This window comes from Serinus canaria, chromosome 15 (assembly GCF_022539315.1).
Source record: "Serinus canaria isolate serCan28SL12 chromosome 15, serCan2020, whole genome shotgun sequence".
Taxonomy (NCBI): domain Eukaryota; kingdom Metazoa; phylum Chordata; class Aves; order Passeriformes; family Fringillidae; genus Serinus; species Serinus canaria.
The window spans coordinates 7,001,954-7,026,963 of NC_066329.1; the positions used below are offsets into that span (position 1 = coordinate 7,001,954).

Here is a 25,010-nt window from a genome sequence, read left to right on the forward strand (position 1 = left end):
TTTATTTCATTCAGATTGATGTAACAGGACATGGCTGATGTTCTTCATCTGATTCATTTTCTGCAGAGAAGTCTTGTTGATAGCTTCTGAAGATCTAGGAAATAGTCTTGACTTGGTGAAAATAGAATCAGTTCTGCAATCAGCTGGAGAGGCATGAACTGTGAGAATTACAAAACCCATCAGTGTGACTCATGCTGCAAAATGTAGGTTAAGGTGAACAGAGTGAAGAAATGTTGAATATATTTCATATATATATATATATAAATTATCTCTTTAACATTGTGTTATCAAGAACTTAGAGGCTGAATTTAAAAAAAGCATATCATATTGACATGCTCTAAATTTACCATATCTTTTAAAACAGAAGATATAAGCACCGAACTTATGACCACGGATGAGGGAGAAATAATAAATGTTATAATATTAAGCAGGATAACCAAAAATGTCAATGCATAAATCACACACAACAGGAATAAGAAAAAAAGCAGTATCTCTGCTGATGCACATTAAATTTTTGTGTCTTTGTACTAGAAAGATAAATGGAGAAAAATAAATGAAAGCTAAATGCAGATTGGAAGATGGAGAAAGGAAGGGGAAAACAGAGAACACAGAATGATGTTCTGGTTTGTGATCCTGTTCTCTTTGAGGCCATTGAGAATGACAGTGCCCACTGAGGCACTCAGGTGCCTCCCAGCTTCCCTCTGGTGATGCAGGAGCATTTTCCATCGGTGTCTCAGCTGACACACAGAGCCAGCCCTGGGCAGTAACTTGCCAGACTGGCTAAACACATTGCTTGCTTCTGTTCTGTGGAGAAAACCACATTACTTCTCAGATGTTAATTAACATATATTCAATAATAAACTGGAAAATATGTGGGGCCAGCAGTGTCTCTTGTGGTACAACATTAGTATTCAATTGAAGTTTTTGCCTCTGTTAAAGGAATGTACTCTTCCAAGAAAAAGGTGAATGAGAAAGCTAGGGTTTTTTTTTCCTTTCCCTGTGCTATCTCTGCTGTCAATAGCTACTCAAAATAACTATGTAAAACCACATCTTAGTCAGATGCATTATCCACCTCCTGTTTCCCATGTCTCACTGGAATGACTGGCATTTAGAGAGGAATTAACTGTCCTCTCAGTTACACATGGGGCTGCATTATCACCCTGGTTTGATTAGTGCCCTTACATGGTTTTCCTGATTGTCCCTGTTTACTGTGCCTTGGCTCACATTTCAGGGCAGCCTCAGGTGCCAGGATCTAGGCTGGTTTCAGATGGAACAGAACAGGTAAGTATGCTTGAGGAATGCAGCAAGTGTTCTCCAACAGGTAATGAGTTTAACCTGAGAAAAACTGTCTGAAATGCACCTTGCCTGAAGATTTAAATTCTCTGTACCAATTGTTTTGCTGCATAAATCTTCATATGTTGGCCTGTTGTACTTCTAGATGTAGCATGTATAGATGTGTTGTATCACTGTCTTTGAAATATGGCAGTTGCACATTTTTCTGTTTTCTTTAGCAATATATTGTGCCAGTCACGTCTGAGTTCTCTCTTGTTGTAATGTGCATGAGTTTAGGCTGGCAAAGCAATCCCGGGATGGCAGTTGCATTAAAAACAACCCTAGCAGCACAACTGTGCTCTCAGAACTGTAATTTATTTGGCCTCTGTCAGGGAAAACAAAGGTACTGACATTTATGGTTTTACTTATATAAGTGCAAGTACACCTGGATTTTTGACAGCCCGAGATTACACTCCTCATTCACGTCTGTGTGCTGCCAGCCCTGTAGGGAGGAGTCCAGGCTGAGGGTTGGAGCAGCAGCTTCTTAGCTGTACTTCTCACAGAGTGTACAGCAAGTGTGCTTTGTTACCACAGCTTTGAGTTACAAACATTATGGTGTATGATGGCTCACAAGAAAAATTACCATGCAGCAGCAGCTGGGGAGAAACCAGAATGTCTGAAGTAGTCAGTACAATACTACAACAACTCTGTGAAGTGACTAAGATTGACTTGCAGGGGTGGTTTAACTGGTGGAGATGCACCATGTACAAAAGCCACAAGACTGACTCAGAGGATGTTGGTTTTTGTAAAGTTTATAAAGAGCAGATAAATATTGCCCATATCAGCACAGTGTTCTGAACTATTTGGATGACGGGACCTATAGAAAGCAAAGTTTGAAGACTGTTATTCTGTCCCAGATAGATATTATTTCTTTTTCTCTGATATTCCCCCTAGATAAATTGAGTGTATTTAGGAATGCAGGATCTTCAGCCATAGAATAGGTTTGTTCTATGTATGAAGAATAAGTAAAGGAAGCCTCAGTCACTGTAGGATAGCACCAGCCCAGGTACAAGTGGTGCAGGTGCAATTGAACAGAATGTTCCTTCTGCATGGCTTGTGCAGCCCAATTTATAATGTGAAGGTAACTTGGTTTTGGCCTTATTTTTTCTTGTTTTAACTTCCAGATTTCAATGTAAAGCTGTTACTTTTTATTTTGGCCACTTGGACATCATACCCCTCTTTAAGCAATCCTGTCTTTAGAAAAATATCTGCATTATTGGGAAAATTCTGCCAGCAGTCTGGAACTTGGGAGAACCATTTGGCTGAAGTATTTCCAACAGGAAAATCAGAAGTCATATGTGATTCTGTAGACAACACAATTTAGATTATGTTAAAATCTGTGAATGGCAAGAGCAAGATTAGTAATTCTGTGGTATCCTTGAGCCAAAGAATCTGTCTACTTTGATTATTTTTTGTAACAATCAAGCACCTCTTTTGACATTCAAGAACTGATCTGAGATTGCTCATGGGGTCCTTTTGACATCTTTCCATGGCTGAGAAGTGATGTCTGACAGAGACTAGATTGAGGAAAGCAGATTGCAGCAAAAAAAGTGAAAGACCAAGACATGTAATGCAAGCAAATACCAGTTTACCAATGCCCCAAATAATGTAAAAAGCTGCAGTGCCACTTACTATTTTACTGAAATAAAAGTAAAGAAGGCTGAGCAAAACTTGTCTTGCAGCAGTTTTTGCTGTTGGAAAAGCACAGTATGTGGTGCAGTTACTCACATAGGAAGAATATGAAAAAGCCACTGGCTCCACCTAATTTTCATTCTGATGAATGCAGCCTGTGAATTTTATTGGGAAGCTCATAGTTTTGTCTTTATAGGCTTGATGGCTGTATTTTGTGTTGATAGCAGTAGTTCCTACCCAGCCTTCAATATCTTCTATGTGAAAATCTCCTTGTCATTAGGAACTGGTTTTTGTTGATAATGACACTTCATGGTACTGTGGTTAATCCTGATTGCACCATGCAGCTGGACCTGTACGCTTCTAATTCAAAAGTTGGAGATTTTTGTGCGTGTTTGACAAGTCTTCCATCAGAAGTCCAGGTGATGAAAATTTTCAGGTGAATTTTGCACCTTATTAGACAGAGCAGATGAGATCAGATCAGGTTTAATTCTCCAGGGGTCCCATCAACCTTCTGGTGTAAAAATTTAACTAAAATCTGAGTATTTTTTAAATTAAAACATTTTTTGTTAATGGATTATTCTCCTTTTGTTCATAAAAGTTAGAAGTCTATTTCCTCATAGTGTCAGTGTCTCTAGAAATCAGCTGTTGCACCATTAGTTTAAGACATAGTATTACAATTCTCTGAGAACAGATGCACAATGGAAAAATTAAAACTGTTTTGTTTTCATTTTCTAAGCACTGCAGGCATTTTGATTCTCCAACTCCATGCAAAAATCTGTGTGTGTGCATCATCTGATCATAAGTGAAGCACTGCTGTTCATGTAAATTTAAAAAATAAAACCTGTTTTCTGAAGTATGTGATCTTCTTACTGCAGTAGTTCATTTCTGCAGTCACATTAATAGGATGCCAATGAGTCACAATACCTGGAATTTGATAGACCCTTTGAGAGGGACAGTCTTCTGTCCCAGTGTTAGCAATTTGAGGTGACCTGACAAGCAAATGCCAGCATCAGCTCAAGCAGTTTATTAATTGTGAGATCATTTTCCTCAGCTTTGACAGTTCAAGTGTGACGTGAGTGGCTGTTTTGCAAACCGTGGGTGTTCATTAAATGCACATTCTGAAGTGTTTTGTTTTAGCATTAATAAAAGCAGTCGTAATTTAAAAATCACTAAAATAATGGCTTGAGTGCAGAAGCCTGTTGTGAGGAATTAAAAATTAGAAACTGCTTTTGGTAGAAAATGTGTTCAGTTTTTAGGGCAGCTTGAAGTGATTTAAAGCAGCTTTGGTAACCTGATCTTTGTGTTGACACAGTACCGTGATGTTATATCCAAATTATCACCCTGTCCTTGGATGTGTTGGTGCAGCGAGACAAACACAAAGATGGAAAGACCTAACAGCAATCTTCTGAGTAAGTTTTTGAAGTTTTATTAAAATATTAGTTATGTTTCATAGCAGTATTTGGGGACCTCAAAGACATGAGATCAGTGGAATACTGGAAGATTCTCATGTCCTGAAGTCACACATGAAACAAACAAAAACATACTGTTGGTGACAAACCAGGATGCATTATCACAATATTTTGTGTCTGATGTTGATTTCAAACCAGTGAAGAACAAAAGAATTGACCATATAAATAAGTATATTAATAAAAGTTCTGTATTTTCGCAAATGATAAAACAATAGAGCAAATTAGAACAGCAAATGTTAACACTTTAGAAGAAATTTTACATAAATTGTGTAAGATATTTTCAATAATTATTTAGTAATCCTGTCTAAACACTGCAGTCAGATTTGAGACTAGTTCTGTGAACTGCTTGGTAGACCAGCAGAAATGTCCATATTTTGATATATCCTCTTTAGGTAAATCAGTCTTGTAGTAATGCTGTAGTTTTCCTGCTTAAAGATACAAAGCAGCGTTTGCACGAAAAGTCGCTTTTTTTTTTTTGTAGCTGGTTCGTACAGGGGGAAAAGGCCCGAGCGGTGCCCGGGCCACACAAAGGATGCGCCCGCCCCGCCATGGCCCGGGCCTGTGAGGGCGGGCGTCTCTCGCGTTTCTATTGGCGTAACGCGGTGACAGACACGGGAACGGACCAATGGCAGCCGGAATTTCAAATCGGTGACCGCGGCTGCTGCACACGCCATTGGCTCGGCGGGCGCGGAGTCCCGCCCGCGGGCAGCGGAGGGGCCCAGCGCAGGCGTTTAAAGATGGCGGCAGCTCGGAGTGTGGGACGGCCATCGTGAGGCGGCCGGATTCGCCCTCACCCGCAGCCCCGGCACAGGAGCGGCGGGGCCGCCGGGCATGGCCCAGGTGGGTGCGGGCCCCGGGGGTGACGGGCAGGGCGGGCCTGCGCGGGCACCAACTCCTCCGCCCCAGAGGCCGCAGCGCCAGCGGGCCCGCCGCGCTCCTGCCGCCTGCCCGGAGCGGTCCCCGGGCGCGGAGCCCAGAGGAGCCTCTCCCGGAGCACCGATATCCCATCGCTGCAAGGCGCCGCCCTGCCCGGCGGGTATTGCCGTGCGGTGCTTCCCCTGCGCCTGGCCTGAGCGGCCTCCGCTCAGAGCTGGTGTTTTGTTTTGTTCAGGATTTTTCTTTGGTTGTTTTGTGTTTTGGAGGACTTTTTTTTTTCGTTTCCCGCCAACCCACTCCATCTCCCTGCCGTGGGATTGTGGAAGGGAAGGAAACGCCATGTCTGTGCCCTCGGCCCCTCCTGCTCGGGGGTGATGGGGAGCACCGGCTGCGGCCGTGCCTCCGCTCCGGGTGTGTCTGGGCGAGGGGAGGCCGGGGGGTTCCGCCGCTGGCAGCCCTTTGTACAGGGCCCGGAGCGTGGCTCCGCAGCACAGTCGGGAAGAAAAGGCTCCAGCGTGTGTGCGGGTACACAGGGACTTTTTTAGTTCCGCTACATTGAAGGTAACGTGATGTCTCTGTAACTCTCAGGATTCTTCTTAATGTGTTCTTTCTGTTAATAGCAAATTATCCCCTACAGCCTCTGAAAGGTTAATTCTCCCAGCTTTCTTCACCTTTTTTTTTGGTTGGAAACAGTTCGTTCTGTTTTACCTCCTTTCCTTAGGCTTCGGGTTTGTCTGCAAAGTTTGTTTGCCCGCTGAGACCTGAATACCCAGGCGTTGCTCGACCATAAACTGAACTTGGGTGAACACATTCAATTTCTTTATTCTCTTAGGTTGCGAGTTCGAAGTCTTGGAATTAGATCTTTTGTTTTGTGATTTGAGAGGTTGTTCTGTCTGGGTAATTAAACTTGGGGGCTCCTATTTTTAATTCTCGATGAGAATTTGGGTCGTTAGGCAGCTCCTTTTGATTATCAGGATTGTTTTGCTTTTTTAGAGAAAGAGAAGGGATTTTGGTGCCTTGTGTCTGTTTTTCTTTTTAAGGAAGAAGCTTACATACGATGGGAAAGGAAGAATATACTTTCTCTTTCCTAGGCTCTGATTTTCGCCTTCTGTAAATCAATTTGTTGTCTTACATAATTAATCAAGCCATCTAAAGCTTGCCAGAAAACTGCTCAAGCTCTAAAAGCAACTGTTGTTTTGCCATTTCTGAGGATGGCTTTCCAAAATGATGTACTCTGTTTGTTCTGAAATGGAATGAAGTGTTAAGAACTAGAGAAGTTCTTGAGCCTTGTATTTGCCAATGATAATGCAGCCAGAGCTCAACAATACAATATTTTAACTGGCCTTGGTGACTAACCTACACAAAATGGTTGTTTCATTCAGAATCTTTCTACATTAAAGTTGGTAATGAGAAGAGCTGAGTTCTTAAATGCAGTATCATCTTGAAGGATATTTTCTTTTGCTACTTTCTGTTTGGGTTTAAAGAAAATAAATCCAGTCTTCTCTTCAGGTTTTGTTTTGGGTTTGTGGGGGTTTTTTTAGCAGTAGTAACAACTAGGATTTATTTATTTCTAGAGTTGTATGTGTTGAAAAGACATAGTAAGTATGATGAAAAGAAGGTAGATGACTGTGAGTGGGGAATTGCTTTGACATGGGTTAATGGATCAGCACCTGAGTTGCCATTTATGGCTAGAGGATGAGGAGAAGAACTTTGTATTTGGTTAGCAAATAAGGACAGTTTGCTCTGAGCCACTCTTCCTTTTGGGGTCCACTGAATGTTAAGTAAGCAGTCTCTGACACAGCTTCTTTTCAAAAGTGACTTTTTGAAGAGAGAATCTGTGGTATGCTGGTCATTGCTGAAGCTACGTGTATTTGTAAAGAAAATATGTTCTTTATTAAATTCATTTCTAGACTGCTGACCTGCTGTAATTGAAGGAGTTTTTCTTTGAGGTTGGGTGATGATGGTTCCAAATTTTAGCATTCTGGGTTTTTTCTGCTTTGAAAAAGGGTACCCTTTGCTCTGTGTATTTCTCTTCCATCCCTTTTCTGTCTGATTGTGGGAATGGGCAGTGGTACTTGCTCATCTAACTCATCCTTTTGCCTTTTGTCCCTTCTGTCTTTTCAAATACCTGGTAGCTCAGTGGTTTTGTTGCTTTGTTTTGGTTTTTTGTAGTTTTGTTTTTTTTTCCCAGCCCCTAATAGAAAGGGCATATTGTAATGTCAGCTGGCAGGGAAGTAGATGGGAATTGGACCTGTGTTTCACTGCTTCTGCCTTGCTTTTTGTGGCTTATAGGCAGGTATTGTAGTCCACTGGAACTGTACAGCTACTGTTACCTATAATCAAAGGAGAGAAAAAACCCTTGTTTTTTTAGGGTTAGAATAGTAACAATCAGACCTTTCTTTGGAACCTTTCAGGTGTCTGGTCATGATGGGTACACCTGGCACCAGATTTCTGCTATTACAGGGTTAATTAATTAGGTTATAACAGGTACATCCAGGAGATTCAGTTGCCGCAGTAACCCATCCCTGGGTCAGCCCCTTGGAGTTGGTCCAAGGGTTCTCTGCCCGCTTCTTATTATGTCTTGTTGTAGGTCCCCTACTTAGAATAAGACTAAACAATATTCCAGGAATGTGTTTAGAAGGTCAGCTTATTGTTCTAAAATCCAAGGGAAAGGGTAGGAAAAGTACCAGAGTTAATTAAGGCACTATATAACTAGTTAATAGTAGTCTAGAGAGCTGCAAATATATGAAAAATATATAAAAGGCAAAAATCTTTTTGGCATCACTACCAGCCTGTTTTCTTACCCCAGGGATGTGACAGGTTCATGGCTAGAAATGGAAAGAGCTCATTTGAACCCATTGTGGTGTAGTACTTGTGCTGACCCAGTGTGTGCTGAGGAGCAGACAATCCTGGCTGTGATTTGCTGGTCATCATTCAGCTATTCATGGTTTCACAGCCAGCAAGAAAGGGAAGACAACAAGAACATAATTGTTACCAGTGCTTGAATAGAATAACAAGACATCTTTCCTGCAGAGAGCAGAGGTGTTGTGTCAGTGAGCAGGTAAAGGTTAAGTTCTGTTTTGACCTTGGCATTATTAAAACACTTTAACATAGGAGCAGGGCATGTATCAGGGGTCTGGAAGTGGCATTCACAGCCTTATCAAAAATAAGTCTTTCTTGTTGGATCAGGGAGCTCCTTGAACACAGGGGAAGGTTTTGCTCTTTCACATTCTAGAATGCTGACTTCAGTGTTCCATTTCTGTGGGAATTCTGCTTGCTCTTTTCAAGAGTCTTTAGAAGACTCTTTGAAGATGGAACAATTCGATGACTTAGTCATTTAGTTTCCAGGAGTTGCTGAACTCGTGCTGTGACTTTTGATTCTTTTGTTCAGAATTAAGACACTAATGATTTACTGTGAAGAATTTAATAATTTGTCATTCACTTTTTTTTACTTTTTCAATCTGAAGATGAGGAAATTTATAAACAAATTTATCTCTAGGGGTGTTCTCTACATTATATATTCCAGAATGTGTTGAACGATTAAGGAATTGGTCGTTGTATTGAGATCATCTTGTAGGATAGAATGGAATTAGATATATAGAATTGTCTTACTAGTGAATGAGCCATTTACCAATCTGAGAATTAATGTGTTGGTATCAGAGAAGTTAGGTTTATTTTAGAGTTCTTACCAGTTCTTTTCCTTACTAATTTTACAATGCATGTCAAACTCACCATGTTGGATGTATCACAATTTTGAGAAGGTTTAAAAAACTCAAATCAAAAAACCACCACAAAATATGAATTCTTCTGCTGCCCCAGCAAAACTTGCTTTGTTGCCATATTAGAGTTTGTTCTAAATTATGCTTTCTTCCAGCTTCCAGGTAAGTAACTTCTGTATATTGCTGAATTTTAATTGATCCCATTACAACTTCTGATTGCCAGCTTTGTGCTTTGCCCCAGTTGGTCTTTGGATATTGCTGTTGGTTTGTTCTGCCTGGACTGGCATAGAAATACATGAGAGAATTACCCTTGGTTTCTTTAAGTCCCTCATGACAACCCAGACCTTCTGCCCTGTTCCTTCAGTCTTACACAGCAACATGAGAGATCTTGGAGCTTGTCTTTCCAAAATACTTGGGAAGACTCTCTGCTAGCTGGGAGTACTTTAAACAGAGCAGATTCATAGAGCTGGCTGCCTGGGGGGCAAAGTGGCAGTGCTTCATTTCTAGCTTTTAGGAAGATTTAAGCCTAGTTTGGGCTGGCATGGAGGGACTTGGAGAAACCAAAATCAACAGGTAAGAAATGATTCTTTTCCCCAGGTGCTTATGGTCCTGCAGAGATGACAAAAGTATAATTGAAGAGGTCATCATAGACATGGTAGAAAGAACCACCTAATGGGAAAAATAAGCCTTAAACAAACATTCCCCTTGCCCTGTAAAATTTCCTAGAGGAATTGAATACTTTTTCCAGGTTAAATTCCCTAAAACATTGGCTTCTAAGTACCTTCCAAAATTATTTTGAACTTTAAAGCTATGTATCTGAACCTGAATTCCTTGGACATAATGAATAAATAGTTCCATGATAGTGCAAAATACAAGAGCAAATGTCTAATATCTGATTATCTAGAGAGTAATTTTCTGTGATATTTTAGTAAACGGTGAGATTTCAGAAGTAGCTGATAACTTAAATTTTGAAAAGCCATGACCATAGTCTTTAAAATCTTGTTGGTTTTGCAGATTGTCTTAAACTGTTAGCTAATTATCCTTTCTGCTGTGTGGGTAAGTATGGCTTGAATACCATCTTGTTTCAGATTATGGGACACTTTCCCCAAAATGCAGTTTTTAGTCTGTCACGCTTAGTGCCCAGCCTGCTAACAAAGCAGAGATAGTCAACTAATCATAAAGGCAGCTGTTACTAAATTCTTGTGCTGGTGTACAACTCAAGCAATAAAACCACTCTAGTTTTGGCCTCATTCAAGATGGTATCTGGGTACCCTGCTTTTCTTACTGTAAAAGTGTCACTCCTCTACTTGAAATTTATGCTAGAAGGAGTGACAGGTTTTCTTTCTGCTTGGGATACTATTTCTCATTTTTGCCTCTGACATTTTTTTTTTTGTTTGTTTGTTTTGTTTCCTCTTGTAGGTTGAAAGAAGAAAAGGAGACCAGCTTGTCCAGTGAAGATGCGCTCTTAGTCTTCAGCTATTTAAGCTGAATGCATTGTGATTTCCAATAATTGAGACAGTGATTCTGAAAGCTGTCTACATTAATGAAAAGAACAATGTAGTCAGCTTAACTGAATCATCAGTGTTGCATATTGAATAGGACATGATAAACCAATCCTGAAGGACTTATGCATGTTAGGAATATAGGGATAAACATTTATTAAAGCATTGGGGTTTTTTTAAGCAGTAGTTTTAAAAATGGAGAACTATGAAAATGTACCACCCCTCCCTAAAGAACCTGCAAGAGAAATGAATGTGGAGAATCACACTTGTCGCCCACCTCTGCCTCCCAACGAACAGCCTCCACCGCCTCCCCTGCAAACGTCCAGTGACGCAGAGGTAATGGACGTTGGCTCTGGTGGTGATGGACAGTCAGATACCCCTGCTGGGGACACGCACAGTCTCTGCAGAACACAGCTGCTCACAAAGGGATCTGCCTGCTACAAAAGTCGTCTTATCATAGACCCCAACAGTAGTGACCAAAGCCCGAGAACTGCTCGTCACGCACCGTCAGTTCGAAAGTTCACCCCAGATCTTAAGTTACTGAAGGATGTGAAGATTAGTGTTAGCTTTACAGAAAGCTGCAAAAGCAAAGATAGGAAAGTTCTGTACACTGGAGTTGAGCAGGATTATAAGGCAGATACAGAGTTTGGTATTAATAATGTCAATGGGGATTTGCATGTTTGTCCTTTCGGTGGTAGTAATGGTAAAGCTGCAGGGATAGGGGGTGAAAGTGATGACAAGAAGGATGATGAAAATGATATTGATCAGGAAAAGAGAGTGGAATTTGCAGTTCTGGATGAGCTAGAAGACTTTACCGACAATTTGATGGAAATAGATGAAGAAGGAGGAGGGTTCACATCTAAAGCAATCGTTCAGAGAGATAAAGTGGATGAAGAAACCTTGAATTTCTCCTATGAGGTAAGTAAATCCACACGTCTTTGCTGGGAAAGAGGTTTCCAAGTGACTAGAAAAAATATGCAAAGAAATAATCTCTTCTAAAAGTGCAGTACCTGAGTGAAAACCACAGATTTTTTTAGAGACAGACCTTTGGCTGAGAAACTGTTTTAGTCAAACTTCTGAGTTGTGTTTCAGCTTCTATAGTTTTCTGTAAAAACAGCCTTTAAAAGTCTTCTCACACAATTGCAGTTCATTTTATCATCACAAACTTATTTTCTTATTTTTCAGTCTTTTTACTGGAATCATTGGAAATTTCTAGTTTCTGTCTGTGTGAAAGTGCATATAAAAATGTCTGCTTTCTCTTTGCAAGGGAAAAGGGAGGTTGGTAGGCCCAGAAGGACAGTGTCTGATGAAGTCTCTTTCAGGATGACTTTGATAATGATGTGGATGCTCTGCTGGAAGAGGGTCTTCGAGCCCCCAAAACAAGGAGACTAGATAATGAGAAATACGGTGGTGAAAGTGATCACCAGTCTGATGGAGAGACAAGCGTGCAGCCAATGATGACCAAAATTAAAACTGTACTGAAGAGTAAGTTAATGTGCATTTAATAACTGTAGGTCCTGTTCATGGCTCGTGTCTGTAGAACAAAAGTATATCAACGAGCCAAGTGTGAGACAGCAGTTTGTGTGAAATTGTTAATGTGTTGGAGAATTTTATTGTTGGGAGGCTTCTTATTGTGGAATATGATTTTTCACATTCTTTTTACTTTTGCTTTGGATCTGTTGTATGCTAGAAGAATACATTTTGGTGTGTGGATTTGTGTACAATAATGAGGTGAACAAGAGTGATCTCGGGCTTTTGTCTCTGGACATTCTGGCCTTTTTCCTGCTTCAGTTACATAACTTGTGCTGTTGAAATTGCCCCATGTGAGGTCTCCATGAATGCAATCTAGGTTAAATATAATAACTAGAAAAGTCAGTGGTTTACATTTATCCAATTTCATTGTGTTAGAAACTGCTAATAAAGAAAAGCTGAGAATGCAAACCCATCCAGAAGAATGTAATGGAAAATATTCTGAATTAGAATTAAAACTTCAACATGTACCAGAGGAGTATTTTTAATGGAAAATGAAGTTGTTTCTGAAGCAAGTATGACTTTTCCAGTAAATACTTTCCAGTGGTGCTTGTATTAAGTATAAAAAGACTAAAGAAAAGAGAATTCAGTGATGAAACAAACAAATAAGTCTATATAAAAATTGTTGCTACTGTTGCCTTTAGCTGAGAACGTCACGGAATCTGTAATTTTGCCGGATTTAGTCTGGGTTAGAGGCATATATCTTGTTATTAAACAACATCTCTCTACAAAATGTTGTTAATCTTGTTTCAATGCCATTTTATTCTTTGGGACAGAAAAAGCAATAAATAAAAACCTGGATTTTATTTCTGTTCTTCTAAGCACTCTATCCAAGTTTAAAGCCATTATTTGCTTTAAAGGTCGTGGCCGCCCTCCTACAGAGCCTTTGCCAGATGGATGGATCATGACATTCCATAATTCAGGCATTCCTGTATATCTGCACAGAGAATCTAGAGTTGTTACCTGGTCTAGACCTTATTTTTTGGGAACAGGAAGCATAAGGGTGAGAGCTGTCAATTTTTTTAATACTTAACTAAGATTAAAAAATTAGGTACATTCTTGAAAGTCATTGAATATTTTTCTGCTTTGGCAGGTTTGTTTCCAGTGTTTGAATTTATTTTTAAAAAAAGTATTTTGTGTTTGAAAATCTGATACGATTTTTCTTAGGTGCTTTGTTTTTCTGTTTGGGCAGTTAAAGTGATTGAGATGACCTTGTTTGGTGCCTTCACTTTTCTAATATGGCTGCAAAATTGGGAGTTTATTGCATCATGACATATATCTAGGGATCATTTATTTGTAGCTATAAATTAGTCTGAGCTATGGCTTGTGGTCCACATTTGCAGAAGGAAGGATATGACATTCTTGCACCCAAGGAATCTGCAGAAATTGGATTTAATGCCATGGGCCTATGCCTCAGGAAACCTCATTGGGATTTATGAAAGCATGCAGTATTTGCATGAACAGATTGAAGTCTGGAGCTAAACCAGCAGGATTGTGTCAGTGTCACACAGTGTGAAGGTCCCCCAGGAGTGGCCCTGCTCAGCTCTTGAGTAGAATGACTTTACTGACCAGAGAAGAGCCTAGGCTGGATACAAAGTTTCCATCTTGCTTGCATCTTTTGGGTTTGAGCTTTGCTTTTGGTGACCTTGAGATACTGAAACCTTCTGTATTATTTATATTTGCAGAAACATGATCCTCCCCTCAGTAGCATTCCCTGCTTTCATTACAAAAAAATGAAGGAAAATGAGGAAAGGGAGCAAAACAATGACATAACCCCAAATGGGGAAGTATCACCTGTAAAGCATCTAGATAAATCCTCAGAACTGGACTGCCAGACAGAAGAACCAGATTCCACTGCTGCTGATTCTGGGCCTTTAGATGACAAAGATCCCTCTGGGGGAGATGCAGCACAAGGAGCTTTGGGACAAGTTAAGGCCAAAGTTGAAGTATGTAAAGATGAATCTGTAGGTAAGTATGGGAAGTAGAGTCTTTCCTTGACTTGAGTTGGGGTAATGCCATTTGGGAAATTTTATTCCAGACTTGGCTACTGAATTATAATCTTTCCTGAAGCCCTGAGAGTCCACATGGAAAGGTTTTACACAAAAATAATGAACATTTTGGTAGTTTAGTCCTGTAGACTTTATCTCAATATAAGAATGAGTTTTGTCAGTGTGTTCATTTACTGTTGTCAAATGTGTTAATGTGACTTCCTCAAGTAGGCTTTTCTATGCACTCTGTATTGGCTGAGTTACATCTATTTTCAGGATGATCTCTTAAGATAAATGCTGTAGTTAAACTGTATTTCTGTATTTGCACAAGTCTAGCAGACTGAGTAATGCAGATATAATTGCACTCATACAGAGGGGTGTGATGCTTCTTTATTTTATTTATACAAATCTGATGGCCTCTACACAAAAAGTTGTCTAAAGACATCATGCCAAAATCACCACCCAGCAGAGAGGAACTTGAAGAGGAAGCTCCTGTTTTACTTATTGCATCTTACCACATCTGCATACCCAAGAATCCCATCCGTGTAAATTTCTGCTGCTCAGAGTATTGGTCATAGTCTGCCATTTGTCTTTGTAGTGCTCAGACATAAACCTTGTCCTTGTCACTACATGTGTCATGTCCAGTCCAAAAAACATGCCAAAAGATGTAAAAAAAAACCCCAAATCATCAGTATTTAGCTGCAAAATCCAAGCCAGTAAGCACTTACTTTTCTACATGAAGTTCACCTGTCTGTCTCTCTTTAAAAAGGATCTGTTGTATTACTGAAAAAGATAGTGAGTGATCATGTATAAGCGTGACTTGCATTTGGAATTCCTTGTAGAAGGAAACAATACCAGCAGCTTGCTTTTGTTTGTTTACATCTCTGGATGCCACTCTTTATTTTTGCTGATTATATTTGCCGACTAATGGAGAAGCAGCTGTACTGAAAGGGGGCAATCTCTTAGTACTCTGTATGTGAATTTAATGTGTTAAATTCTGCATAGAGGCTGCAGATACCCATGGAGTTGATGAAACATCACTGTACAGTGTTTCATGGTACACTGCATAATAATAGGTAGGCAGCAGCACTTGGGTTTGGCTTCAGGGAAGTGTGGCTGAAAGCACAACCACTGTACTCACTGTGTACCTTGCTTCAGGTAAAGGGAAGGGGATTAGGTGTTCAAGCAGAGCAGTTACTGGTGTTTTGTTGCAAGTTGTGTATTAGTGCAGGTTAGGGATTAGTAAAATCATCAAGTGATAGAATAAAATGGTGTTTTGTTTTATTTCCTTTTCTGGTTTGCACTAACATTTTGCATTTAATCTAATTTAATGTAGTAATAGGAGAACTTAAAATTACTTCTGTTAGTCCAAAACAGCATCTTTAACCTTCTGCTCCAAGTCTTAAGAGAATAATTACAGCTTGTTTACAAGAGTGGAAATAGAGAACTTAATGCTTGTTCAGTGGTGAAGCAGAGAGAGTAACTTGGCTATGTTTCTCAGATCTGGAAGATTTTAGACGCTACCTGGAGAAGCGTTTTGACTTTGAACAAGTGACTGTGAAGAAGTTCCGGACCTGGGCCGAGCGGCGCCAGTTCAACCGGGAGATGAAGCGCAAGCAGGCCGAGTCCGAGCGGCCCATCCTGCCGGCCAACCAGAAACTCATCACCCTGTCTGTGCAGGATGCACCTATAAAGAAAGGTGAGCTGGTCTAGCTCCAGTTCAGACAGGCTGTGTTGAAGACTAATTGCAGCTCTAAGCTTGACTGAAAAGAAAAAAAATCCTGTAAGAAGTCTCCTTAATTCCTGATCCAGTATTCTGCATTCTTTGACCCATCGTATATTACATAGGAAAGGAAAAATATTGTCATAATATACTTCCTATTCAAAGACTAATTTCTAAACAAAAATATTTTTAAGGTTACAGTCCTGGTAAGTAATGGCTACCTCCAGTTCAGCTCTTGTTACTGCTGAGTGTTGCTCAGTATTGATTTCTTTGTAACAGAAATTATCTTTCAGAGGCTGGAACTAATGAGTTTCTTCCCTTCTTCCTGTCTTTTTTGCAGAGTTCGTCATTAATCCCAATGGGAAGTCTGAAGTTTGCATCTTGCATGAATATATGCAACGAGTCCTAAAGGTTCGCCCTGTTTACAATTTCTTTGAATGTGGTAAGTCTGTTTCCTTAAACAGTTCTGTCCTGGTCTTGATGCTTAATCAAGAATCTAAAGATGTTGCGTATATGAAAAATAGAACTGGAATCAGGTTAAAATTGGGGTTTTTTTTTGAGGGTACCTTATAATTATTCAGAATTATGCTATTCCTGTATTGCAGTATATAATACAACTGAAATTTCTATATCAGAGTGTGTAGCTCTTGTATTCACACCATAATGCAAAAAATTTGGAATTAGTGTTTGAGTTCTGGCAGATTACCAGTGGTCTCTTAAAATATTTTAAGTTCTTTATTTGGATGAATGAAGTATATGGTGCTAAGTCTGTTAATGGAAAACTCTGTTAGTTAAACAGTTTTTCAGTCTTCGTGAAGAATAAACCAATTTTATCCCTCTTGAAGCTGAAATGAAGAAAACAAATCTTGACAGTGGTGATATTTCATGTATGTCAGGAGTTCCAAAAAGCTTTCTTTACTTTCCTCCTCCATTTCCAGAGAACCCAAGTGAACCTTTTGGAGCCTCAGTGATTATTGATGGAGTAACCTATGGGGCAGGAACTGCCAGCAGCAAAAAACTTGCCAAGAATAAAGCTGGTAACTTATTTTTCTTTCTCAGTACCAACTGCTGAATTGTTTCTGTTTGCTTTTTGTACCGCTCTGGGGTTCCAAGGACCATAGTGATTCAGTATTTGGGTTTGGCTGTAAGAACCAGGGGGTGATTATAACTGTATAATTTTTGGTCTTAAAGGCTCTATGTTACTTCTAAAATGAGACTAGAATATTTTTCCTTTTGTAGGCACTTTAAAAAAGTAGTTCCTTCTTATTTTAATTAGTTATCAAGCTGAACTTTTAGAACTTCTTTTTCCCTTGAAAAGTGTAAGTGAATAAATTTCTTACCAGAAGAAAATGCCTGACAATTTTTAGATGAGATGTTTTTGTTTAAAATAAATCTAATCAAGATGCTTAATCACTTTCTGCAGCTCGAGCTACACTGGAAATCCTTATTCCTGACTTTGTTAAACAGACCTCTGAGGAGAAGCCCAAAGACAGTCAAGAACTTGAGGTACTGAGCTCATGCTTCCTGGCTGGCATCATTTGAGTTTGTTTTTAAACATTGCACATTTAATATCAGAAAGGTTACTGAAAATTAGTGGGATTGTTTTCTCAGTCAAATGGAAGTGTAAAATGCTCCATTTAGAGCAAGACTTAAGGCAAAGAGAATACTTTTTTTCCTATTGGAATAGATCAGAAAATTCAGTCTGATGCAGAGAACTGGGTCTTTATTGACCAACAGGTCACTGAACACCTGAGATGTTCCAAGGCACCAGGCTGCCTGTACTGCCCTGCCTTCCAGAGTCCTCTGGTTGATGCCAGGAAATGTTCAGAGCTAGGTGCTGTTTGGTTCTGTGTGATCATCCTAGGACACCACTTAAGAAGTATAAGTGCTCAGGCTTCTGAGATGTTTTTATTTTACCATACAATCAAATCCCATAGTTTGGGCAGTGACATTTGAGATAATCAAAGGAAAAATTCTTTAGGAGGAGAGTTGTGCTATTTTCTCAGGTACTAGGAGAATTAAATAGCTCCTTGGTCAGTGATACCATCAGTAAGGGGTAAAGGAAAAATCAGTGATCAGCCTGAAAGGAATGTTTTCTAAAATGAAGTAATAGACAGGAGTTGTTTGTACCCTTGCTTTAACTTAGAACTGTATTGTATGCCCTGCACTGCTGAAATGGTCATTAAGGAAATCCAGACAATCTTTTCTATTATTTTAAAATAAAATACCAAATGTGCTAATAGCTCTTCTGTTCTGTTTTAGTAAACCATAGCGTTTTGGTAAATAGAGTTTCATAATTTGCTAAAATAACTTTGTCCTGAGGGAGAAATGATGATAAAGAATTTATAAGATTGTCATTTTTATGTACATATTGAATAATGTAAAATTGGAGTTGAAATTCCTCTCTGCAAATGTTTGATTAGGTGTGACAGTTTTAATGGTGTTGCTTTTAACCCATTATGGATTTGAAAACACATTTTAAAGTACTAAGCACAGAGCAACAGCACTGGTTTAACGTAGCAAAGGAGAAATTAGGTTTAAGGACAATATTGGGGTTTTACTTGCACAAAGCACAGTAACCCTTTTCAATTCCTTTGCAGTATTTTAACCATATCAGTATTGAGGACTCACGGGTATATGAACTCACCAGTAAAGCTGGACTCTTGTCTCCATATCAGATTCTCCATGAGTGCCTTAAAAGGTAAGGCTGCAGCATGGGCACCTGTGTGTGGTGTGAGGTATTGGCTCAGGACCCATTGCTGGTGGTGGTCAGTGACCCTGCCTGAGCTACTGAGCTCCCTGGGCCGGAGACACCTGGGGGGGGGGGGGCTGACCTGGGTAATGCTGAGTCCTCATTAATTCATGTGAGCTGTTTGTGCCTCTTTGGAGATGAAGATGTAGTTGGTGGACAAATGTATTTTGTTTTCTCTCATACTGGGTTGCTTTTCCATTTAACTCAAGTTGCTGATATAAAAAAATCTGTTAATTTTTGTATTGACATTTATTATTAATAGATCTAATTTCATTGCAATGACTGTCCAAGATGATAACTGCAACCATTTCACTTGTGGTTTTACTTAGTATGTGATCTTGATTGTGTTTGTGCTTAAGAAACCACGGAATGGGTGATACATCCATAAAGTTTGAAGTGATTCCTGGGAAAAATCAGAAGAGTGAATATGTCATGACTTGTGGCAAGCACACAGTGCGAGGCTGGTGTAAGTACAATCATTGGTGTGATGTGTGAATCTCCTCTTCCTCTCTTCCTGTTCTCCTTTGCTGTCCATTCTGAGGGTGCTTGTTCAGCCACCAAGCCTGTTGTGTGCCTTCGTGCTCTTCTCTGGTATCTCAGTTTTGACTAACTCAAGTGAGTATTTGTTGCTATCATCACATAAGGAGCTGGTATTGATACACTTCCATGGTTATTTTTACAGGCAAAAACAAAAGAGTAGGGAAGCAATTGGCTTCTCAGAAAATCCTTCAGCTACTGCATCCACATGTGAAAAATTGGGGCTCTCTCTTGCGAATGTATGGCAGAGAGAATAGCAAGCTGGTTAAACAGGTGAGAAGGCCTTTGTGTGAGTATAACCTACCCTGTGGCTGGAGCTTTGCTTCTGGATTTGTAAATTTGGTTACAACAAAACTTGAAGGTGCCTGGATTTCACTGACAGTAATAATTGTGTTAATCTTGCATCTCCTATGTCAAAATTAAAGAACCTTTTTAACTAACTCATGGAAGTAATGTTCCTACTTAAGGAGGTAAACTAACTACAAGCTAACCTTTGCTCCACATTATTTTTTTTTTCCATAAAAAAAGTTGATCAGTTGTTGCTCTCGATTCTATTGAATAGGAAACCTCTGATAGAAGTGTGATAGAACTTCAGCAGTATGCCAAAAAGAACAAGCCAAATCTGCACATCCTGAACAAGTTACAGGAAGAAATGAAAAAACTGGCACAGGAAAGAGTGAGTATATATTGTCATGTATTTACAAACTGCATGAATGTCATGGGTCATGTGTACCAATGATCCGGGGTTTTTTGCTTATTTTACACAGTATTTGAAGTAAGGAGAGCTCTTCATAATTTGATTGGGGATCTGCTTCTGGGGAGATTGTCATGCTGACTTTTAAACTGGCTCATAACTTGATTCTACCTGCTTCTGTACATTTATTTTTAACATTAGCCCTAGTTAGCCTCTTGCAATAACTGAAATGTTTGCTACAATGGTTCAGAATTTTAACTGTTTTATGATTCTGTTCTCCTTATGACTGTGTGGTGGGGGCTGTTTTGTATTTTTTAGGAGGAAACCCGAAAGAAACCCAAGATGACAATAGTGGAATCAGCTCAACCTGGTAGTGAACCTCTCTGTACTGTTGATGTTTAATGAGAAAATGTGCAAATGGGGAGCAATAACACAAATGGAGGAACTAGATTTTCAACAACTATTTAAAAATTGTTTGCTGCAGAATGCAAGATAACTTTTAAAATCCAAGCTGCTTCAGTTATGCATTGTTCGTTTTGCATCATCAGGGCAATATTACTTTTTCCTAGTTTCTTTTTCTTTTTTTTTTTCCTTGTTTAATACCTCTGAGATATGTACGTTTAAAGAATTGATCATCAAGATCTCTACTGGGGCAAATGGACAGAGGACAGGCATGTTCACACAGGATAAAACCAATCAAGCACTTTCTCCTGGAAAGCCATCCATGTTGTTTGGAATGGATGTATTTTAAGTATGAAATTCAGAATATCTATGTACAGGTTGAAGCTGATACTATATATATACACATTCATATATATGTATATGTAAAAGAAGTATATGTACATCTTCTTGTATGAACATGCCTAGAACTATTTTTGTGAAAAGTTTTGTTGCATTTCAGCACATAATAATATGCACTGATAAGACACTTTGGTGACAAATACAGGAAAGTGATGAGCAATGTTTCTAATGCCATAGGATTAGGCCAGTAATGCTGTTTCTTTTTGTCTTGTTTCTTGTCTCCTGCCAGGCCTAGTTATTTGAGATTAGAGGATGCAGATTTTGTTATTACTTGAAAAGAACAAGAATACCTGGTAGTGTTAAGAGTAACAGGTTGGAGATTCAAAATTACTGGGGTTTATTTTAAATGAAAGGAGCCTGTGTTAGTTTACAGATCAGTTGAACAGGGAAAATATGGCCCCGCTTACATGATGAAAATAAAAACTGTAATTTGAAAGGCTGTTTTCAAAGCTTGGAGCCAAAATGCAGCTAATGATGGTCGATAGTCTGAAAATATTTTGCCAATGACTTTCCACTCCCTTTTCCCAGCAATAAAACAATTTCTCATTTGTTTGGTGTCAGATTGCATCTGACTTGATCAGTTAAGTCTTAATTAATTTGCACCATAAAAGCAAAGACTTCAGAAAAAAAATCAACACAACCCTTAAGTCCGACTGCAGCAATTTAGATTTTTTAACAAGTTTTTGTTTTTACTTTTTTAATTACATTTTTAGTTTTTTAAAGAAAGTGTGTAACTTCTGCAATGAAAATTAGATTGTAGATTTGGATTATGACATAGAGTAAATAAGTAGAATGAGACCATAACTGGTTATACTCATAAATAAGAAAATCACAAATATGCAACTACCCTAAAATACAATCCTGGCAAACAGGCAGTACTCACTGTGTCATCTGAGGCTTTATGAAGCCAAGCACAAAAGAGCTAGTTTGGCTGTGTGAAAGCACTGCTTTCCTGGGTTTCGTTCTTCACACAGGGTTCACTGGGTGACTGCAGGAACTCTTCTCTTGCAACCATTTTTTGGTTTGGTCTTAAAGAATAGAGAGAAAGCCAAGCTGGTGGCAGGGCTGCAGTGACTTATCCAGGAGCTGCACTGCTCCATTTTTACACTCCTTCTGCTCCTGTTTGGAAGGTCAGTTCTCTGTACCTGCTGCAGCTCCTGGTACTTACATTGACAGAGTTCTGGGGGCTTGAGGGTTTTTTTCTTTTGTGTTTTTATTCTGATTTTGGTGTGGTTTTGTTTTTTAATTTACGATGTTACATAGAGAGTGCTGCATTATATTGAATTTAGTGCCTACTGGATTTTAAAAATGTTGGCATCAGTATTGTAAGACCTCCTTTTAACATCACACATTACTTTGGAAATATGTGGATTTTAATTTACATTTCGAACTAATGTTCTCTGATGTGTTGCATATAATGTTAGAGGTTAAACAGGAGTCATGGAGTTTTACCTGTTTCTGTGTTTAAGTGATATGCTTGGAGGTCTCTGCAAATATGAATCCACCCATTTTTTATATTTATATTTAGCTTTTTAGTTCCATGAGTTGTAATCCTGTTACAACAGGATACGGGTAGTTGGAAGACAATATATAAACTATTCTTTAAAGAAGTGGCCTGTCTGAAAAAAGGAAAAAAACCCACAAAAAAACACTGCCTCTGCTTTTTTTTTTTTGTATAGCTTTAATAAATCTCCATCTTTTGAAGGGTATATGATATTGGTGCAGTAGTGACAAGCAGTGATTGCTGTTTGTCTCTTTTCATTGTTTTTATTGGGACTTTTCTGTTTTCATAAAGACAGGGCTTTTATCTTCTATGCCTAAATGTATTACTCTTAGATAGGTTTTATTTCAGCTTGTGTTTTCAGCAGAAAAATCTGTACTTGGATGGCACTGTAAAAGACAAATCACCCTTGTAGGTCTTTATTTTTCTGAAATCAGAATGTCAATGCATTTGCAGGTCACCTGCAGAATATCCATAGATGCCTCACTTACCAATTTGTTTTCATTAATTTTAAGAGGATTGCTGTATTACCTCAGTCTGCCACTATCAGAATCACAAGGTGACCATTGCCCTTAATTAAAACATCCAGAGATTTCATTGTGAACCAAAGCCTAGAACGTATATTATGCATTCTAAACAAAAACAAACATAAAAAGATGGTATTAGACCTTGCTGCAGCCTTTAACTGGAGAGATGTCCAGAAAATAGCGCAATAACTGCTGGAACAAACAATGTAACTGCTGTTTATGTCATTGTGAAGTATTCTTGTGTTTTAATGTTTACTATTGTAACAGTCCTGCATTTGCACATAAGCACGAGCTGCTGTGATAGAGGATAGACCATTGCATTAACTTCAGCTTCTGCATGAACACTTACAGTGTGATTCAAGATGTATCCTAAACTTGTCTTGTAACTCTTGTGTGTTTTCTAGGTAATCGGCTGTAAAGGTTTAGATCTGATTGTATGAATGCATAAAACTGCTGCTTTTGTCACTGATACTTGTTATTTATCCCTTCTATATCCAGGGGAAGATGGGTATTTTTATAGGGATGGAGTGTATTTTTAAGAACTGTTCCATCCTTTGGGGATTAGACAGATTTTGCTTTGCATATTATGTGCTTCTCGACAAAAGTGTGGTATATTGACTTTAAGGATTAAATTTGTGTGCATTCAAATCTTCACGGTACTGACGGAAAACTTACTGTGACTAGTCAGATGCTACCTACTGAAACACCAGTCATCAGCTTTTTTTAAACATATTTATTAGACAAAACTGAATTAGTTGGGTACTCAGAACTTTGGAAAGACTATTATGCATAAACTTTACTGTTGTATGTAAACTTCCATTCTTCTGTGATGCTGTTAGGCTTTATACAGATAATATTTGTAACGTCCAAGTATTTAAAAGCATCATGATTATCTTATTCACTAAACTGTACTTTGGTTCTGGAGTGAAATTCAGGAAGTGATAGCCTCCTAACTTCGTGGGAAGAAATGTGAAGTGCAAGAAGCCATGCTGTTATTAACCAAATAAAATTATCGGTGACAGTATTTCAATGTGTATCTGAGAACATGGGAATACAAAACAAAGTTCATCCTTATTGCCCCAGCAGGTACCAATGGTTGCTGTTTTGAGTTGTGTTGGGTGCAGTTGCTTGGTGCCAGTGCTAAATTGGTACAACTATAAAGCCTCATTTTCACTGAGCCTCTGCTTGCTTTTTTCTGCACAATCATGTAATCCTCTGTGTTCGGTCTTTGAGTACTACATGTGTATTTTTCAGACAATTAGTTTCGAGCAATAAAGTTTGATATTATAAAATGTGCCAGTGTGATCAGTATTATGATAGTGTAAGCATATATAGAGAAAGGAACTCTTGTTCTTCAAGTGCTCTAGGTATTTTTAAAGAGAAATTAGATCAGTGCAGCCTCATTGATTATGGAAATACTGAATTATGGTTTTGGTGAAGAATTGAACGTTTACATGGTTAAACACTTAGAATGAAATTCAGTTACCTTTTTTTGAATTGGGATTTGTATTTTTACTTAAACTGTGGCAAGATTGGAAATGCTACAACTCAAAGTGCTGGTTTTGGTACCTGTTGGGTGCAGGTACCAAACACAGGAAAGGTGTGGTATCAGCACAGCCGTGGGCTGTAGTATAATTCTTTTGTTGGTGTTAGGCCATATTAAGTGTATATTAGAAGTTGAGATTTAAGGTGGTCACTCCTTCCAACAGTGTTGCTGTCTGGATCACAGTCCTTTAATGGTAGCTGCTGAGCCTCTGGCTACAGTGAGTCCTGACTGGAGAGCAGCTGGTGGAGCTCAGATGCACTGGCAGTGCAGTGTACTGGTACAGTTCAGTTCTGGCTGTCAGTTTTCAGTGGTGAGGGCCTGCCTTGAGCAAAGTCCTCTCAGCTTTAGCAGCAGGGTGTAGGAAACTTACAGCCTTTTGTTTTGTCAGTGATGCAACAGTCTGAGAGTAGGACTGACTTCAACTTGGAAAGTGCAGCATTTTTCTTAGACTGAGTTTACTTCCTAATATTTAGCAAGTAAATTATTTTTGAAAGGGTTAATCTTAACTTGCATACTGGAAAAACATGGCACAGTTTTGAAAGGGGGTGAGAGCATGATGAAGTACTGACAGGTAAGGCCAGGTCCCTGTAGCAAGATGATCTGCTCTGGAAATTACGGGTGTCTGTATTCAAATATATGTATGTATCTAGGCAGGAAGAGAAAAGCAGGATTTGGGCTAATTGGATGTAACATCCTTTCCCTGGAAGTGTTCAAGACCAGGCTGGATGGGGCTCCAACAACCTGGTTGAGTGGAAGGTGTCCCTGCTCATGGCAGAGGGGTGGTTATGAGATGGTCATTAACGTCCCTTACAACACCAACCCTTCTGGGAATCGATGATAATGAAACAATTCAAATTAGGATGATGAAATAAGCTGGAAGC

The 25,010-nt window shown here is 39.1% G+C and overlaps 1 protein-coding gene across 2 annotated transcripts; it reads left to right on the forward strand.

Moving 5' to 3' along the window:
* Positions 1–5,116: 5,116 nt before the first annotated feature.
* On the forward strand, positions 5,117–23,877 carry DGCR8 (DGCR8 microprocessor complex subunit). Of its 2 annotated transcripts, none has more exons than XM_009092359.4 (14): positions 5,117–5,273; positions 10,448–11,448; positions 11,853–12,015; positions 12,921–13,063; positions 13,746–14,028; positions 15,550–15,747; positions 16,112–16,213; positions 16,710–16,808; positions 17,195–17,277; positions 18,372–18,472; positions 18,883–18,989; positions 19,206–19,333; positions 19,623–19,736; positions 20,073–23,877. In XM_009092359.4, exons 2-14 carry the CDS (start codon positions 10,726–10,728, stop codon positions 20,154–20,156), a joined length of 2,328 nt encoding a protein of 775 aa, XP_009090607.2. In that variant the 5' UTR covers positions 5,117–5,273; positions 10,448–10,725; the 3' UTR covers positions 20,157–23,877. The 2 variants fall into 2 exon arrangements, with proteins under 2 accessions (XP_009090607.2, XP_018772110.2); XM_018916565.3 differs by lacking the exon at positions 5,117–5,273 and adding an exon at positions 5,319–5,870.
* The last annotated feature ends 1,133 nt before the right edge of the window (positions 23,878–25,010 follow it).

Excerpts from the sequence above, each read along its gene's own strand:
- DGCR8 (XM_009092359.4), top strand. The coding sequence starts at position 10,726 with ATGGAGAACTATGAAAATGTACCACCCCTCCCTAAAGAACCTGCAAGA. Across the intron at positions 15,748-16,111 it reads GGATGCACCTATAAAGAAAG|AGTTCGTCATTAATCCCAAT; the intron begins GTGAGCTGGTCT and ends TCTTTTTTGCAG. Across the intron at positions 16,214-16,709 it reads TTACAATTTCTTTGAATGTG|AGAACCCAAGTGAACCTTTT; the intron begins GTAAGTCTGTTT and ends CTCCATTTCCAG.